The sequence below is a fragment of the Gorilla gorilla genome, chromosome 3 (assembly GCF_029281585.2).
Source record: "Gorilla gorilla gorilla isolate KB3781 chromosome 3, NHGRI_mGorGor1-v2.1_pri, whole genome shotgun sequence".
Classification (NCBI taxonomy): Eukaryota; Metazoa; Chordata; class Mammalia; order Primates; family Hominidae; genus Gorilla; species Gorilla gorilla.
Window position 1 is genome coordinate 8,741,278 of NC_073227.2, and position 15,147 is coordinate 8,756,424.

General features: G+C 38.0%; 1 protein-coding gene across 3 annotated transcripts in view; it reads left to right on the plus strand.

Annotated features, from left to right (window-relative positions):
• Nucleotides 1–14,888, plus strand: part of LOC109026610 (zinc finger protein 718) — a 50,509-nt gene extending 35,621 nt beyond the window's left edge. For all 3 annotated transcript variants that reach the window (XM_031010495.3, XM_063704918.1, XM_063704921.1), the window contains one exon: nucleotides 269–14,888. In XM_031010495.3, the coding sequence (XP_030866355.3) occupies nucleotides 269–1,479 (1,211 nt within the window). In that variant the 3' untranslated portion in view covers nucleotides 1,480–14,888. The remainder of the gene's footprint in view (nucleotides 1–268) is intronic.
• Nucleotides 14,889–15,147: the final 259 nt, after the last annotated feature.

The window sequence follows — 15,147 nt, forward strand, 5'->3', positions numbered from 1 at the left end:
GGTTCAAGGGATTCTCCTGCCTCAGCCTCCCAAGTAGCTGGGATTATAGGCATGCACCATCATTCCCAGCACATTTTTTTTGTATTTTTAGTACAGACAGGGTTTCACCATGTTGGCCAGGCTGGTCTCGAACTCCTGACCTCATTATTTGCCCACCTTGGCCTCGGAAACTGCTGGAATTACAGGCTTGAGCCATAGTGCCTGACCTGTAAAGTATATTTATATGAATCTAGTAAGTGGGATAATTTGTTATTTTTATTTCTTTCAGCTGTGTGTTCTCATTTCACCCCAAACCTTTGGACAGTGCAGGGCATAGAAGATTCATTCCACAAACTTATACCAAAAGGACATGAGAAACGTGGACATGAGAATTTAAGAAAAACTTGTGAAAGTGTGAATGAGTGTAAGGTGCAGAAAGGTGGTTATAATAGAATTAACCAATGCTTATTAACTACCCAGAGCAAAATAATTCAATCTAATATATGTGTCAAAGTTTTTCATAAATTTTCAAATTCAAACAAAGATAAGATAAGATATACTGGAGATAAAACCTTTAAATGTAAAGAATGTGGCAAATCATTTCACGTGCTCTCACGCCTAACTCAACACAAAAGAATTCATACTGGAGAGAACCCCTACACATGTGAAGAATGTGGCAAAGCCTTTAATTGGTCCTCAATTCTTACTAAACATAAGAGAATTCATGCAAGAGAGAAATTCTACAAGTGTGAAGAATGTGGTAAAGGCTTTACTCGGTCCTTACACCTTACTAAACATAAGAGAATTCATACTGGAGAGAAACCCTACATATGTGAAGAATGTGGTAAAGCTTTTAACCAATCCTCAACCCTTAATTTACATAAGAGAATTCATTCTGCACAAAAATACTACAAATGTGAAGAATGTGGTAAAGCCTTTAAGTGGTCCTCATCCCTTAATGAACATAAGAGAATTCATGCTGGAGAGAAACCCTTCTCATGCGAAGAATGTGGCAATGTCTTTACCACATCCTCAGACTTTGCTAAACATAAGAGAATTCATACAGGAGAGAAACCCTACAAATGTGAAGAATGTGGAAAATCCTTTAATAGGTCCACAACTCTTACGACACATAAGAGAATCCATACTGGAGAGAAACCCTACACATGTGAAGAATGTGGAAAAGCCTTTAATTGGTCCTCAACCCTTAATGTACACAAGAGAATTCACTCTGGAAAAAATCCCTACAAATGTGAAGATTGTGGCAAAGCCTTTAAAGTGTTTGCAAACCTGCATAATCATAAGAAAATTCATACTGGAGAGAAACCCTACATATGTAAACAATGTGGCAAAGCCTTTAAACAGTCCTCACACTTGAATAAACATAAGAAAATTCACACCGTAGATAAACCCTACAAATGTAAAGAATGCGGGAAAGCTTTTAAGCAGTACTCCAACCTTCCTCAACATAAGAGAACTCATACTGGAGGAAAATTTTAGAAATGTGAAGAATGTGGGAGCCTTTAAGTCTTCCTCAGTCTTTTCTAATCATAATTCATACTGGAGAGAAACTCTACACGTGAAAAAATTGACAAAGCTTTTAACCACAACTCAATCTGTTCTAAACATAAGAGAAATGGTATTGGTGAGAAGCCATAAAAATATGAAAAATGTGGAAAAGCCTTCAAATGCTTGTCACATCTTACTGAATATAATTCTTACTGCAGAAAACCCCTAGGAATATTAAAAGTGTGGCAAAACCTTTAACCAATGCTCATATCTCTTTGCACATGATAGCATTTATACTTGAGAAAAATTGTACAAATATAGAAAATGTAGAAAAGCCATTAATGCCTACTCATGTGTTACTAAATATCAGAGAGTTTGTACTTAATAAAAGGATTATAAATGTAGTATTTGTTGAAAGACCTATTAGAAAATACAGGTCTTAAAAGTGAAGAACAGTGTTCTGAAGATAGACAATACAAATAGTAAGAGGGTTGTAGTACCTGTACTTGCATCATGGGTCTTATTGTGCATATTTCTTACTAGAAGAAAACCCTGAAGCAGTTGCCCAAACTTTCTTTGACATTAGAGAATTTATATTGGAAAGAAATTTTACAAATGTAATAAATTTGGAAAAGCATTTGTTCAAAAACTATAGCTTAAAAAAACAGTTTATACCAGAAGATATTTTGTAGATGTGGTAAATATGAAAAGATACTCAGTCTGAAATTAAGACTAAATGTCAGAATATTTACAGTAGAAAGAAGGCATTAACACTTGAAACATCACAGTATATCAGAGTGTAAAGTATAAAAAAATTCCAAAGCTGAAACTGTTAGATAATTTCTTTCTATATAAGTTGAAAAGGAGTAGCTTTTTGAAGTTATTCCATTGAAATTATACTTTTTTTACTTGAAAAAATTATAGATTTTTTGAAAAGCAAATTCAACTCTAAAATTACTTCATACTGATTCAGCTTATTGTTTATATGAAAGCATGTGATGAATTGTTGCATCAGAGGTATGAGTGATTCTTTTTAGGTGGGCATCATTCATGAACTTTTACATGAATGAGTAAGGACATTGAAAGATGCATGAGATGATGCATGCATCTTTGTGATTGACTTATATCATTGCATGATGCATGAGGTACATGTTCAGAGTAATATTCTTCTGCATTATAGTGAGAGAAAAATCTGAATTTTAGTAATAAATTGCTTTTACCAGTTGCACATTTATGTAATAAAATACAGTAAATTTTAAAATTCTCTTTTAAGATTGTGTGTGAAATTTACTCAAGGGTGTAGGTAAAAAATGGTAACAGTATACTTTTAGTAACATAGTTTAATGACATTTCTAGTAATTTCTTTTTCCAGTGGCTTTAAACAGCAAATAAATTGAAGAATATTGTTCTCATGTTAAATTTTTATTATTTTTCATATTTAAATTTATTTTTAAAAATTTATGTGGGTACATGGTATGTGTATACATCATGGCATATATGGGTTACTTTGATACAGACATGCAACATGTAATCACATCAGAGTAAATGAGTTATTCATCACCTCAAGCATTTATCCTTTGTATTACAAACAATCCAATTATACACTTCATTTTTAAATGTACAATTAAATTATTTTTTATTACAGGTAATTTTATGATTGTATTTAGAATTATATCAGAATATAATTATAATTTAGACATTTCTGTGTCCTGAATAAATATGTTTTTAAATGTTCCATATTTTTCTTTGGACATTTGGCATCTCTTCTGGCAAACATGTACAGACTTCTAGTTTTGATTTACATGGAGATAAATATATAAACATATTGCTCTAAGATAAACCTTAGGTGTAAAAAAATTGTAGACCAAGCAACTGTGTTTGGAAATTTGTACCTGTTTTCCAAAGGAAATATCAAAATTGGGACAAAAAATATTCTTTTAATAATATATATAACTTACTAGAAACATAAAAACCTAAAATATTCTGGAATCAAATCTACACTATATTCTTTGTATTTAATTAATTGCTGTAGAATCTAATGGATCATTGTTGAGAATCTCCTTGTGCAAATTATCTGTTTTGTCTTGTACTCATGCTAGTGATATAATTCACTTGTTTCTCGTAGTTTTTTGTTTTAACTTCATTAAGTATTTATTGTGTGAGCTGGTCAGAAATTATAAGAATGATTTTTATAAAGTTTAGTAGAGCCCACAAAATAAATTTAAGATGTTCACAATGTGTGTATTAAGTAACATTTAGTTAGAACATTTTGTTTAATTGGGGAACCATATATAAGCTGTTTAGTTATTGTTCCTTTCACTTTTTATACTCAACATAATTGAGTTTATTTATTGGGCCAATTCAAGTAAGTACTGGGAACACTTTATAACTTATGAGGATGTTTTGATATGTAATTGCAGTGAACAAACATAAGAAAGTGATGGGTGTGTAATAGATGCTCCATAATTAGGTATAAATATTTTTCTGGAGTTTATTTGTAGGTCCAAGTAAGAGATTGAAAATATCTGTGGTGAAGAAATGGTATTAATTCTGTATGTTAAGAGGACATCTGTTCCCAGGCTGTAAAAGTGACTCATTCTGAATTTAAAGAAGATTTCAGTGTTTATATTCTAATCATCTTCAGTTTTTTTATGTCTTTATGTGTTCATCCCCAGCTGTGTGTGCCTCACAGCCCTTCTCCTGATTTGTGTTAGTTTTTTCACTGTTCTCTTCATGCCATGTAATTTCACATGGATTTTCTAGGTTCTCATGAAAAGTTTGGATTTGTTTTAATGTGGTAGATTATTGTTTTTAAGTGGGGTGTTTGAGGGTATTTATAGCTTATCAATGCAACATTTAGATTACTTAAGAGTCATTTACTGTTCACATGTAAAAGGATTAAGGCAGTCAGCATTGTTTTTCTCTGTAAAAGAAAAATTTTATGAAATTCTAAACAAAGTATGTTAAATGAAACATAAGCTAGAATCGGTAAAGCATTAATATGGGTGGGTTGCATATTGTAAGCATCGTATGAAGAAACTCATCCAAATTTTGAAATCTCTTAGAAGAAAATGTCTTAGAAATAAATTTCTAGGCTGGGTACAGTGGCTCACACCTGTAATCCCAGCACTTTGGGAAGCTGAGGTGGGTGGATAACCTGAGGTCAGGAGTTCGAGGCCAGCCTGGCCAACATGGCAAAACCCCGTTTCTACTAAAAATACAAAAATTAGCCAGTTGTGATGGTGGGTGCCTGTAATCTAAGCTACTTGGGAGGCTGAGGCTGGAGAATTGCTTGAACCCGGGAGGTGGAGGTTGCAGTGAGCTGAGATGGCGCCACTGCACTCCAGCCTGGGTGACAGAGCGAGACTCAGTGTCAAAAGAAGGAAATTTCTTGGAGACAGTGATAGGTGAGTTATTTTACATTCTTTTTTTTTTATTATTATACTTTAAGTTTTAGGGTGCATGTGCACAACGTGCAGGCTAGTTACATATGTATACATGTGCACATGTGCCATGTTGGTGTGCTGCACCCATTAACTTGTCATTTAATATTAGGTATATCTCCTAATGCTATCCCTCCCCCCCTCCCCCAACCCCACAGCAGGCCCCAGTGTGTGATGTTCCCCTTCCTGTGTCCATGAGTTCTCACTGTTAAATTCCCACCTATGAGTAAGAACATGCAGTGTTTGGTTTTTTGTCCTTGCAATAGTTTGCTGAGAATGATGGTTTCAGGCTTCATCCATGTCCCTACAAAGGACATGAACTCATCATTTTTTTATGGCTGCATAGTATTCCATGGTGTATATGTGCCACATTTTCTTAATCCAGTCTACATTGTTGGACATTTGGGTTGGTTCCAAGTCTTTGCTATTGTGAATAGTGCCGCGATAAACATATGTGTGCATGTGTCTTTATAGCAGCATGATTAATAATCTTTCGGGTATATACCCAGTAATGGGATTGCTGGGTCAAATGGTATTTCTAGTTCAAGATCCCTGAGGAATCGCCACATTGACTTCCACAATGGTTGAACTAGTTTACAGTCCCACCAACAGTGTAAAAGTGTTCCTATTTCTCCACATCCTCTCCAGCACCTGTTGTTTTCTGACTTTTTAATGATCGCCATTCTAACTGGTGTGAGGTGTTATCTCATTGTGGTTTTGATTTGCATTTCTCTGATGGCCAGTGATGATGAGCATTTTTTCATGTGTCTTTTGGCTGCATAAATGTCCTCTTTTGAGAAGTGTCTTTTCATATCCTTCACCCACTTTTTGATGGGGCTGTTTGTTTTTTTTCTTGTAAATTTGTTTGAGTTCTTTGTAGATTCTGGATATTAGCACTTTGTCAGATGGGTAGATTGCAAAAATTTTCTCCTATTCTGTAGGTTGCCTGTTCACTCTGATGGTAGTTTCTTTTGCTGTGCAGAAGCTCTTTAGTTTAATTAGATCCCATTTGTCAATTTTGGCTTTTGTTGCCATTGTCTTTGGTGTTTTAGACATGAAGTCCTTGCCCATGCCTGTGTCCTGAATGGTATTGCCTAGGTTTTCTTCTAGGGTTTTTATGGTTTTAGGCTAACATTTAAGTCTTTAATCCATCTGGAATTAATTTTTGTATAAGGTGTAAGGAAGGGATCCAGTTTCAGCTTTCTACATATGGCCAGCCAGTTTTCCCAGCACCATTTATTAAATAGGGAATCCTTTCCCCATTTCTCGTTTTTGTCAGGTTTGTCAAAGATCAGGTGGTTGTAGATATGTGGCATTATTTCTGAGGGCTCTGTTCTGTTCCATTGGTCTATATCTCTGTTTTGGTACCAGTACCATGCTGTTTTGGTTACTATAACCTTGTAGTATAGTTTGAAGCCAGGTAGTGTGATGCCCCCAGCTTTGTTCTTTTGGCTTAGGATTGCTTTGCAATGTGTGCTCTTTTTTGGTTCCATATGAACTTTAAAGTAGTTTTTTCCAATTCTGTGAAAAAAGTCATTGGTAGCTTGATGGGGATGGCATTGAATCTGTAAATTACCTTGGGCAGTATGGCCATTTTCATGATATTGATTCTTCCTACCCATGAGCGTGGAATGTTCTTCCATTTGTTTGTATCCTGTTTTATTTCATTGAGCAGTGGTTTGTAGTTCTCCTTGAAGAGGTCCTTCACATCCCTTGTAAGTTTGATTCCTAGGTATTTTATTGTCTTTGAAGCAATTGTGAATGGGAGTTCACTCATGATTTGGCTCTCTGTTTGTCTGTTATTGGTGTATAAGAATGCTTGTGATTTTTGCACATTGATTTTGTATCCTGAGACTTTGCTGAAGTTGCCTATCAGCTTAAGGAGATTTTGGGCCTGAGACAATGGGGTTTTCTTGATATACAATCTTGTCATCTGCAAACAGGGACAATTTGACTTCTCTTTTCCTAATTGAATACGCTTTGTTTCTTTCTCCTGCCTGATTGCCCTGGCCAGAACTTCCAATACTGTGTTGAATCGGAGTGGTGAGAGAGGGCATCCCTGTCTTGTGCCAGTTTTCAAAGGGAATGCTTCCCTTTTTTGCCCATTCCGTATGATATTGGCTGTGTGTTTGTCATAGATAGCTCTTATTATTTTAAGATACGTCCCATCAATACCTAATTTATTGAGAGTTTTTAGTATGAAGGTTGTTGAATTTTCTCAAACGCCTTTTCTGCATCTATTGAGATAATCATATGGTTTTTGTCATTGGTTCTGTTTATATGCTGGATTACGTTTATTGATTTTCATATGTTGAACCAGCCTTGCATCCCAGGGATGAAGCCCACTTGATCATGGTGGATAAGCTTCTTGATGTGCTGCTGGATTCGGTTTGCCAGTATTTTATTGAGGATTTTCACATTGATGTTCATCAGGGATATTGGTCTAAAATTCTCTTTTTTTGTTGTGTCTCTGCCAGGCTTTGGTATCAGGATGATGCTGGCCTCATAAAATTTAGTTAGGGAGGATTCCCTCTTTTTCTATTGATTGGAATAGTTTCAGAAGGAATGGTACCAGATCCTCCTTGTACCTCTGGTAGAATTTGGCTGTGAATCCATCTGGTCCTGGACTTTTTTTTGGTTGGCAAGCTATTAATTATTGCCTTAATTTCAGAGCCTGTTATTGGTCTATTCAGAGATTCAACTTCTTCCTAGTTTAGTCTTGGGAGGGTGTATGTGTTGAGGAATTTATCCAATTCTTCTAGATTTTCTAGTTTATTTGCATAGAGGTGTTTATAGTATTCTCTGATGCTAGTTTATATTTCTGTGGGATCGGTGGTAATATCCCCTTTATCATTTTTTATTGCATCTATTTGATTCTTCTCTCTTTTCTTCTTTATTAGTCTTGCTAGTGGCCTATCAATTTTGTTGATCTTTTCAAAAAAACCAGCTCCTGGATTCATTGATTTTTTGAAGGGCTTTTTGTGTCTCTATCTCCTTCAATTCTGCTCTGATCTTAGTTATTTCTTGCCTTCTGCTAGTTTTTGAATGTGTTTGCTCTTGGTTCTCTAGTTCTTTTAATTGTGATGTTAGGGTGTCAATTTTAGATCTGTCCTGCTTTCTCTTGTGGGCATTTAGTGCTATAAATTTCCCTCTACACACTGCTTTGAATGTGTCCCAGGGATTCTGGTATGTTGTGTCTTTGTTCTCACTGGTTTCAAAGAACATCTTTATTTCTGCCTTCATTTCATTATGTACCCAGTAGTCATTCAGGAGCAGGTTGTTCAGTTTCCATGTAGTTGAGCAGTTTTGAGTAAGTTTCTTAATCCTGAGTTCTAGTTTGATTGCACTGTGGTCTGAGAGACAGTGTTATAATTTCTGTTCCTTTACATTTGCTGAGGAGTGCTTTACTTCCAACTATGTGGTCGATTTTGGAATCAGTGCAGTGTGGTGCTGAGAAGAATGTATATTCTGTTGATTTGGGGTGGAGAGTTCTGTAGATGTCTATTAGGTCTGGTTGGTGCAGGGCTGTGTTCAATTCCTGGATATCCTTGTTAACTTTCTGTCTCGTTGATCTGTCTAATATTGACAGTGGGGTATTAAAGTCTCCCATTATTATTGTGTGGGAGTCTAAGTCTCTTTCTAGGTCTCTAAGGACTTGCTTTATGAATCTGGGTGCTCCTGTATTGGGTGCATATATATTTAGGATAGTTAGTTCTTCTTGTTGAATTGATCCCTTTACCATTATGTAATGGCCTTCTTTGTCTCTTTTGCTCTTTGTTGGTTTAAAGTCTGTTTTATCAGAGACTAGGATTGCAACCCCTGCCTTTTTTTGTTTTCCATTTGCTTGATAGATCTTCCTCCATCCCTTTATTTTGAGCCTGTGTGTGCCTCTGCACGTGAGATGGGTTTCCTGAATACAGCACACTGATGGGTCTTGACTCTTTATCCAGTTTGCCAGTCTGTGTCTTTTAATTGGAGTATTTAGCCCATTTACATTTAAGGTTAATATTGTTATGTGTGAATTTGATCCTGTCATTATGATGTTAGCTGGTTATTTTTCTTGTTAGTTGATGCAGTTTCTTCCTAGCCTCAATGGTCTTTACAATTTGGCATGTTTTTGCTGTGGCTGGTACCGGTTATTCCTTTCCATTTTTAGTGCTTCCTTCAGGAGCTCTTTTAGGGCAGGCCTGGTGGTGACAAAATCTCTCAGCATTTGGTTGTCTGTAAAGTATTTTATTTCTCCTTCACTTATGAAGCTTAGTTTGTCTGGATATGAAATTCTAAGTTGAAAATTCTTTTCTTTAAGAATGTTGAATATTGGCCCCCACTCTCTTCTGGCTTGTAGAGTTCCTGCCGAGAGATCAGTTGTTAGTCTGATGGGCTTCCCTTTGTGGGTAACCCGACCTTTCTCTCTGGCTGCCCTTAACATTTTTTCCTTCATTTCAGCTTCGGTGAATCTGACAATTATGTGTCTTGGAGTTGCTCCTCTTGAGGAGTATCTTTGTGGCGGTCTCTGTATTTCCTGAATTTGAATGTTGGCCTTCCTTGCTAGATTGGGGAAGTTCTCCTGGATAATATCCTGCAGAGTGTTTTCCAACTTGGTTCCATTCTCCCCGTCACTTTCAGGTACACCAATCAGACGTAGATTTGGTCTTTTCACATAGTCCCATATTTCTTGGAGGCTTTGTTCATTTCTTTTTATTCTTTTTTCTCTAAACTTCTCTTCTCGCTTCATTTCATTTATTTCATCTTCCATCACTGATACCCTTTCTTCCAGTTGATTGAATCAGCTACTGAGGCTTGTGCATTCGTCATGTAGTTCTCATGCCTTGGTTTTCAGCTCCATCAGGTCCCTTAAGGACTTCTCTGCATTGATTATTCTAGTTAGCCATTCGTCTAATTTTTTTTCAAGGTTTTTAACTTCTTTGCCATGGGTTCGAACTTCCTCCTTTAGTTTGGAGTAGTTTGATCATCTGAAGCCTTCTTGTCTCAACTCATCAAAGTCATTCTCTGTCCAGCTTTGTTCCATTGCTGGTGAGGAGCTGCGTTCCTTTGGAGGGCAGAGGCACTCTGATTTTTAGAGTTTCCAGTTTTTCTGCTCCGTTTTTTCCCCATCTTTGTGGTTTTATCTACCTTTGGTCTTTGATGATGGTGATGTACAGATGGGGTTTTGGTGTGGATGTCCTTTCTGTTTGTTAGTTTTCCTTCTAACAGTCAGGACCCTCAGCTTCAGGTCTGTTGGAGTTTGCTGGAGGTCCACTCCAGACCCTCTTTGCCTGGGTATCAGCAGCAGAGGCTGCAGAACAGCGGATATTGGTGAACAGCAGATGTTGCTGCCTGATCCTTCCTCTGGAAGTTTTGTCTCAGAGGAGTACCCAGCCATGTCAGGTGTCAGTCTACCCCTACTGGGGGGTGCCTCCCAGTTAGGCTACTTGGGAGTCAGGGACGCACTTGAGGAGGCACTCTGTCTGTTCTCAGATGTCCAGCTGCATGCTGGGAGAACCACTGCTCTCTTCAAGGCTGTCAGACAGGGACGTTTAAGTCTGCAGAGGATTCTGCTGCCTTTTGTTTGGCTTCACCCTGCCCCCCAGAGGTGGAGTCTACAGAGGCAGGCAGGCCTCCTTGAACTGCGGTGGGCTCCACCGAGTTCGAGTTTCCTGGCCGCTTTGTTTGCCCCCTCAAGCCTCGGCAATGGTGGGCACCCCTCCCCCAGCCTCACTGCCACCTTGCAGTTTGATCTCAGACTGCTGTGCTAGCAATGAGTGAGGCTCTGTGGGTGTAGGACCCTCTGAGCCAGGCATGGGATATAATCTCCTGGTGTACGATTTGCTAAGGCCATTGGAAAAGCGTAGTATTAGGGTGGGAATGACCCAATTTTCCAGGTGCCATCTGTCACCCCTTTCTTTGACTAGGAAAGGGAATTCCCTGACCCCTTGTGCTTCCCGGCTGAGGCAATGCCTCGCCCTGCTTCAGCTCACGCTTGGTGTGCTGCACCCACTGTCTTGCACCCACTTTCCAACACTCCCCAGTGAGATGAACCCGGTACCTCAGTTGGAAATGCAGAAATCACCCGTCTTCTGCGTCGCTCACGCTGGGAGCTGTAGACTGGAGCTGTTCCTATTTGGCCATCTTGGCTCCACCTGTCGAGATATTTTACATTAACTTTCTATGACATACTTATAGCAAAACTTATTTTTTCATGCAGAATAGTCTATATTCTATATTTATTGTAAAGCATATACCGTACATGGTGACTAGTCACCATGCTGTACAGTAAATTTTCTGAACTTAGTCAACTGTATTTATAATTATTTTACAGAGATTTCTCCAAATGCCTCTTTTTTTCTGAATAAACAAGCATCCAGTAACCAGCATTTTGCCGTCTGGATTATTTCACTTGGCATAATGTCCTCTAAATTTATCCATATTGTTTCAAATGACAAGATTTTTTCTCTTTTATTGCCAAGTAGTATTTCATTGTGTGTAACACATTTTTAAAAATTTAAATATATAGTCATCTATTGGTTGAAAAACTCATGTAATGAAAATACATTTGTGTTAAAGCATGTATTAATGTAATTCAGCATGTAAAATTTTATTAATCATAGCTAATTTGTACCAAACACTAACCAAAACTCTATGTGTGTTAGTAAATTTAATTCTCACAGTAACTCAATAACATAGGTACTTATTTTACAGGGAAAGATACAGAGCCACAGAGAAAAATGACTTGGTCACATTGCAAAACCAGTATTAAAACACAAGCAACTTTGACTTCAGAAGTAACTTTTGTCTATTACAGTAAACACCTTCTTCAAACAAAATAAATGATTAACAACCATTCTTAGTAAAAATTTAACAAAAATGGAAACAACTGATACTTTTTTTTCTTATACATGTGTGTGTAAATGTATAAAACATGATACATACCAGGTGTGGTGACTCTCACCTGTAATCCCAGCATGTTGGGAGGCTGAAACGGGTGGATCACAAGGTCAAGAGATTGAGACCATCCTGGCCAACATGGTGAAACTCCATCTCTACTAAAATTAGATGGCCGTGGTGGGGTGCACCTGTAGTCCCAGCTACTCAGGAGGCTGAGGCAGGAGAATCGCTTGAACCTGGGAGGTGTAGGTTGCAGTGAGCCAAGATTATGCCACTGCACTGCAGCCTGATGACAGAGTGAGACTCCATCTTAAAAAAATAAATAAAATAAAAATAATATGATACACAAAGGAGAAATACTTCCTGTATTTATACCATATAAACTCTAGAAATTGCCCTTTGGTACTGACGTGTACTTGGGAACAACTTTTTTTTTCAACTGCCCTTCCCCACCCCTCCAGCAACTCAGTACTTATAGCATAATTTTAAACTAAACCTGTAGTCAGCAAATGCTGTAATGTAATTAAATATTATTTACTACAAACACAAGCAGTATACTATGATTTTATTACCTTCGTTAATACAAATTTATTTATTGAGCTATTTCACTCGTTTAGTTTCCATTGTGCCCATTTCTCAGCTTTGCTGAAATACTACTACTTATAATTATTTCCACCAAAATCATTTTCTATTTGTTTATAAAACTTTAAATTTTTAATCTTTGGGAACCTCAGCTCAGCAGTCAGAGCTCTTAGTCCTGACAAGAGCCCTAGAACTAGGAAAGAAACCAATAGTTACTATTTATACAGAGTTCAAATGTGCCCTTTTAGTTTTCCACACTTATACAGCCATCTGAAAAGAAAAAGGAATTTTTGACAGCAAAGGATACTTCTGTTAAATATGGGTCGCAGGTTTTTACCCTATCCCAGGCTGTCCACCTACTACAAAAGTAGCTGTAGTTCATTGGTGGGGCTACCAGAAGGGCCAAGATAAAATTGCCCAGAGAAACAGGAGGGCTGACCAAGCAGCTAGGGCCACCACCTGCAGAGTCCATCCCACAGAATTTGGCTGAGCGAGGGATGAAAGAAGTATGCAGACACAGGTATTTTACCTAACAGTGCAGCTAGGGGACTGTACCACTTATCACCACCTATGAGAATGCAGCCGTGATAAGCCATTGATGCTCGCATTTGTTTACTACAGATGTAATGACAAAGGCTTGGAACAAACACAATTTATGGGTAATAAACATCATAGGCCCCCAAGTAGAGAGCAGTCCTGCACGTGAATGATCAAAGGTCAGTTTTAGGAGATCAGTTTTGGGACAACATGAATAAACAAGCTATTTAGATAAACTCCTCTACATTCCTTTGTATCTACTCCTCACCCTTTGCCCTAGGGTAAGGACAGCTGCCTTCAGCTCATTCTTGCCCGAAGCTTTGCAAAACCTCCCGGCCTTCCAAGAAGGTTTGTGTCTTTCCCTATAACTTTTTCTTACAAATTTTTCCACCACCCTGACCAATCTTCAACCACCCTCTCTGGGAACGTTTTGTGGCCCTTATTCCAACTTTGTCTAACAACCTCCCCATCCTGCAATATGCTCACAAGAAAAAGAAATGGGTTATCAAATGTGAATATATCCTAAAACATTTAAGGTTGTATAAATTGGGAGCGGTTCTCTGTCTTCCCAGGCCCTCCAACAGGAAGTAATAAGGGCACTCCATAATTCTTGTCACTTTGGGAGAGACCATCTCCATCAGCTGTGAAAAATATTTTTGTCAAGTTTGTAAAGCCTATCCGTCTTGTGTCTGTAATAATCCTGGACGCCCTAAGCCACTCTAATTAATTCAGCCTGTTCAGCAACAAGAAACCTACCTAGCAGGAAGACTGGCAGATAGACTTCACTTAATTGTCAGCCTGTCGAGGCTATAACTACCTTCTGATCTTCGGGGACACCTTTACCGGCTGGGTTGAAGAATCTCATGGTAGAATAGAAAAAATTCAAGTAATTACCAAGGCCCTTCTCAAATAAATTATCTCTTGATTTGGGCGTCCACGGTCTTCACAAAGTAACAAAGGTTCATATTTTATTTTACACACTACCCAGTTAGTGGCAAAAGCCCTAGGGATAAAATACTTCTTACAGTCCTCCTGAAGGCCATAACCTTCTGGGAATGTAGAAAGAACTAATCGAGCTATTAAAAGCACCCTGAGCAAATGATGCCAGGAAAACCTCTTTACCATGGCTAGAACTTCTGCCCATGGCATTTTGCAGATCAGAACAGCCCCTAAATTACATCTATGCCTTAGTGTTATTGAAATCCTATATGAGATCCTTTCTACTTGCAAACTTAACATTACACCAACAGGTTACCAAATTAACCCAGTACATAAAATCCCTGACTCAATTTCAAGAGGCCGTCCGGAGTTTGCCTGCCTAAGTGACACTTGCAACAACCAACAACCGTTTTACCCCACAGGATCAGCAGTCCTCATTAAAATCTGGAGAGATGGGTCTTTTGGATCGCAACTAACCTCTTCACAAAAGAACCCCTTTACTGTCATACTTTCTACTCCAATAGCTATCAAAGTTTCTGGCATCTCTAGTTGGATAAATCACTTTTGAATAAAACTCTGGAAAGACTTTAAGGAACCAAATGTGGAACCAGAACTCAGCTACTGTTGTGAGCCACTGGAGGACTTAAAATTTCTCTTTGAATGAGAAGATAAGTAATGTTCTCCCTCTTTTTACCTTAAAGTAGGGTAATCCCAATATTGGCAATCTCATTTACAGGGGCACTGTTTATTCTTTCTTTAACCCTATCTTGTACAGCACCAGGAGTTCCAATAAGAGCTTGCTTTATCTAATATCAATTTTTTAGCCTAATGATTTATTTTACTTTTGGTTGCTTTAGTGCATCAGCAATGTTAGTAATATTTTGATGTTTATATTACAAGTCATAATACTCTGCAGATTTACTAATATGCCTTTGTTACCGTAAACCAACACCCCCTCCAGGGAAGAGTTAACTGTGACCCTCCTCAATTTAAACCTCAAAGCCATAATCTGAATAGTGGTCTCTATCTCTAATACTCTTTGGATTAACAGTCTTTTTTTTTTTTTTTTTTTGAGATGGAGTCTCGCTCTGTGGCCCAGGCTGGAGTGCAGTGGCGCTATCTCGGCTCACTGCAAGCTCCGCCTCCCAGGTTCATGCCATTCTCCTGCCTCAGCCTCCCGTGTAGCTGGGACTATAGGCAGTCTTCTTAACAAGCATATCAATTTGGCCCTAATCTACTTGCCTTGGAACTATGCAGCCTAATGCTGTATGAT